The sequence below is a fragment of the Phytophthora infestans genome, genomic scaffold (assembly GCF_000142945.1).
Source record: "Phytophthora infestans T30-4 supercont1.76 genomic scaffold, whole genome shotgun sequence".
In the NCBI taxonomy this organism is placed as follows: Eukaryota; Oomycota; class Peronosporomycetes; order Peronosporales; family Peronosporaceae; genus Phytophthora; species Phytophthora infestans.
In genome coordinates this window covers 149693-153202 of record NW_003303683.1, presented here as the reverse complement: position 1 = coordinate 153202, position 3510 = coordinate 149693, and the positions used below count along the sequence as shown (strand labels likewise).

The following is a 3510-nucleotide window of genomic DNA, read 5'->3' as shown; positions in this document are numbered from 1 at the left end:
GCAAATCAGATGAAGGGCGTCTAGACTAGATTGAATTATAAGATCACGTACACCAGGTAGATACGGCATATAATTCAACGCTACGATCTAGCTCAGAGGGTGAGAGAGTCTCTGATCAAGAGTCTCAATTTTAAGTGCGCGAAACCGCTGAGAATTAGGATACGCGACTGGATTGTCGTACAGTATCATACTACATGTAGCATAATAATATTCACAGACTAACTACAGTGCTCCCCCTTGTTGCCCTTGTTCAATATCATACAGGTTTTATGACTGAATATAGGGATTATCGTCACATATGAAGAAGACCCTATGAACTTGACAAGGGTATAAGGAGGTAGTGGGTACGGCTTACGAGGGGGAGCATGGTCCACCAAATCTTGATCCATATATACATGTACAAGAGTGCAAGAGTGAAAACGTGGCATCGTCGTTTTGGGATTCAGTAACAGCAGGGCAGGGGTTCATAATGTAATCCTGAGCTCCGTGACTCGTCAGACTTGGAACCGTAATCAGCATATTACAACATGTAGTTGGCCGTGGGCCTACGACTCGTGGCCACTGGTGCTTTTTCAGAGCTCAATTTACTACCTTCTTCCTACTGCTAGTGTACTTCCGAAGCCCCTTACAACCATGAGGTCATTCGCTCCCACTGGCCTTGGACTGCTGCTCGCCTTCGCTCACAACGCAGCCGATGCTGCTCTTCCAAAGGAAGTTGCGGCGTTGATTGACACGGCGGCGGACCCGTGTACCAATTTCTACCAGTACGCGTGCGGGCAGTTTCTGAAGACGGCAACGTTTCCACAGGGTCAACCATATGCTTCCTACGGTTGGGACGATCTCAATAATCAAGCGGAAGCCATGTTCATGGCTATTCTCGCCAATAAACAACTACCGGTCCTCTCCGACTACTACGCGTCGTGTATGGACACTAATATCATTAACGCGCTCGGGAACAAGCCACTTCAAGCTCGACTCCAGCGCATCGACGCCACCAAATGCAAGGCCGATCTGAGTCACCTCGTTGGCGAGCTCGCTACCAGTTCATCGTGGATGTTTGTCAACGCGACCACAGGCTTTGGTGGGGCACCGTACGACCAAGAACTGATCATAGAAAACCTCCAGCTGCCGTTCGACCAGACGGACTTTCTGGATGTCACCAAGTTGAGCGCCGAGCGTCCACGCATGCGTGAGTACATTGGTAAGGCGCTGACACTCGCGGGTGTTAAGACATCGAGCGGTAAGAGTGTCAACATGACCGCGACGGCTGACATGATCATCGATACATACAAGAAGTCGGTCGATCTGCGACCGACCGACGATGAGCTCAACAACGACGACAATATATTATCTCATAGTGAGACACTGAAGCGTTACCCGCTGTCATACAAGGGCATGATCGAGGGCACGAAGCTGAAGGTGAACCCGAAGTCTACCATTAACTTCAACTCGCTGAAGTGGATGGACCGTGTCGAGAAGGAGCTTTGGGGGTCGCTCTCGCTCGAAAATCTGAAGCTATTCTACACATTCGTCGACGTGCACGGCAACCAGCAATTCCTGAGCGACGCGCTTAGAAAGAACGACGCTGACTATTTCAAGTACGTCTTGGACAGCCGCGATTCCTTTTGCAAAAAAGACGTGATCGATCGAATGCCGCATCTGGCCACCCAGTACATTTACTCCCAATACTTTAGCGACGACCGTCGGGCGTATCTGCAAAACATGGCAGGTCTCATCAAGCAGGCAATGCAAACCGAACCCTCGAACGCCACTTGGCTGGACCCGTCGACACGCAAGGAAGCGATCGCCAAAGTGGGTCGGGTCATGACGCTTTTTGGTAAATCCCCGAAGTATTCCACCCCGCCAGTGAAGGTCAAAGCCGCTACGTTCTTTGACAACGTTATCGCGCTCAAGACGTGGAATTTCCACAACGACTACTTTGCAAACGTCGGCAAGCAACCAGACCAGCAAATCTGGACCCTCCACCCTGACGAGGTTACTGGTCTCTACCTGCTTATCCAGAATAGTGTTCAGTACTCGGTGGGAATTTTGCAGCCTCCTTTCTTCAGCAGCAATCTGCACCCTGCACAGAACTTTGGTTCGACCGGCACTTTGATCGGGAGCGACATAACTAAACCGGTTAGCGTGTACGGCCGACAAGTGGACCAATTCAGGCACACGCGTAACTGGTTCTCGGAAAAGGACAACGCCGCGTACAACTCGCGTGCGCAGTGCATGAGCGACCAGTACAGCGCACAGGTGCTATATGACAATAACGGCAAACCGTTGGGCCACGAGGATGGCAGCGCGTTGGTAGAGGATAATGTGCTTGTCAACAACGCTGTGAACGTTGCGCTCGTGGCGCTTCACAAGTGGATGACAAAGAACCCATCGTTCCCGACGAACGGTGTGACCGCGGACGAAGTGGATAAGCTCTACTATTTGTCGTATGCCTAGACCTCTTGCTACAAGGGAACGGACGCATGGCTGAAGGATCAGCTCGCGAATGGCGTCCCTGAGTTTAGAGTCAATGTGCCCTTGATGAACTCGAACGCGTTTGCGACTACGTTCGGGTGCAAGGCCGGCACCAACATGAACCCGGCCAAAAAGTGTCACGTGTGGTAGTCACACTAGCAACAAGGAAGAGCGACATGGCTACAGTACTACTGTAGCTAGTATTACGAAGTCTTTTAACATAGTTAAAAAAATACAGCCTCCGATAAAAATGAGTATGTGTTTAGAATTTACATGTACAATTAAGTAAAGCTTTCAAGTACAGGTATTAATGGTGCTGGTAAAACGTACCTTAATGTATTCTAAAACGTCCTAATTTGGTTTTATAATATATCTTAGTTTTTCTATAATATTAAATTTTCCGACGGCGCTTGTAGTATCAACTGCATGTAACGACAGTAATGACACCTTACGATAGTAATAACCAGCCGGGCGCCCCTTCGGCGCCCCAGCGGTACCCTTCGCTCGAGATTGTATATCTGGAGAGTGCAAGCCTCGGCTCGCTGGTGAGCTCGGCGCTGAGCCCGCCTCCGCAAATACCGCGCAGCCCTGCTTCGCGGGCACCCCACGCGGGTTGCGGCTACGCTCGCCTCAGTTGGAAGGCCGCTATCGCATGTGCTACACTTTACTAATATCAGTATCAATTAGTACAATAAGAGCACTTTTAGAACTTTTTAAGGAACGTTTTAGGAACGTTTTTTTCGGGCTCCGAATTAATATCTATAGAAAATACCGACTGAAAGCAGTGGAAACGCATGAAATGTTGACCCAGGTTAAATCACGCTTTTTGATTTTAACAATTAACGGTGTGGGATTATTGAAGAAGAGAAAGACCCCCCCTTAAGTGCTCTGATAATAGTTTAGATGATAAGAGAAACTGTTAATTCGAGGCCGTGCAACTAGCAGCCCATACTCGCCGCTGTAGATTAAGGTCAAATGCCTACCGAATGGAAATTGATCGGACTCCGCTTAATTGACCTATCGATTTTTGTGACG

At 49.1% G+C, this 3510-nt stretch overlaps 1 protein-coding gene across 1 annotated transcript; it reads left to right on the top strand.

Moving 5' to 3' along the window:
* Positions 1-633: 633 nt before the first annotated feature.
* PITG_18701 (uncharacterized protein) lies at positions 634-2457 on the top strand (the record flags this gene model as incomplete). The annotated part of the gene is made up of 1 exon (XM_002997306.1): positions 634-2457. The coding sequence occupies one exon, from the start codon at positions 634-636 to the stop codon at positions 2455-2457; it is 1824 nt and encodes a 607-aa protein (XP_002997352.1).
* Positions 2458-3510: the final 1053 nt, after the last annotated feature.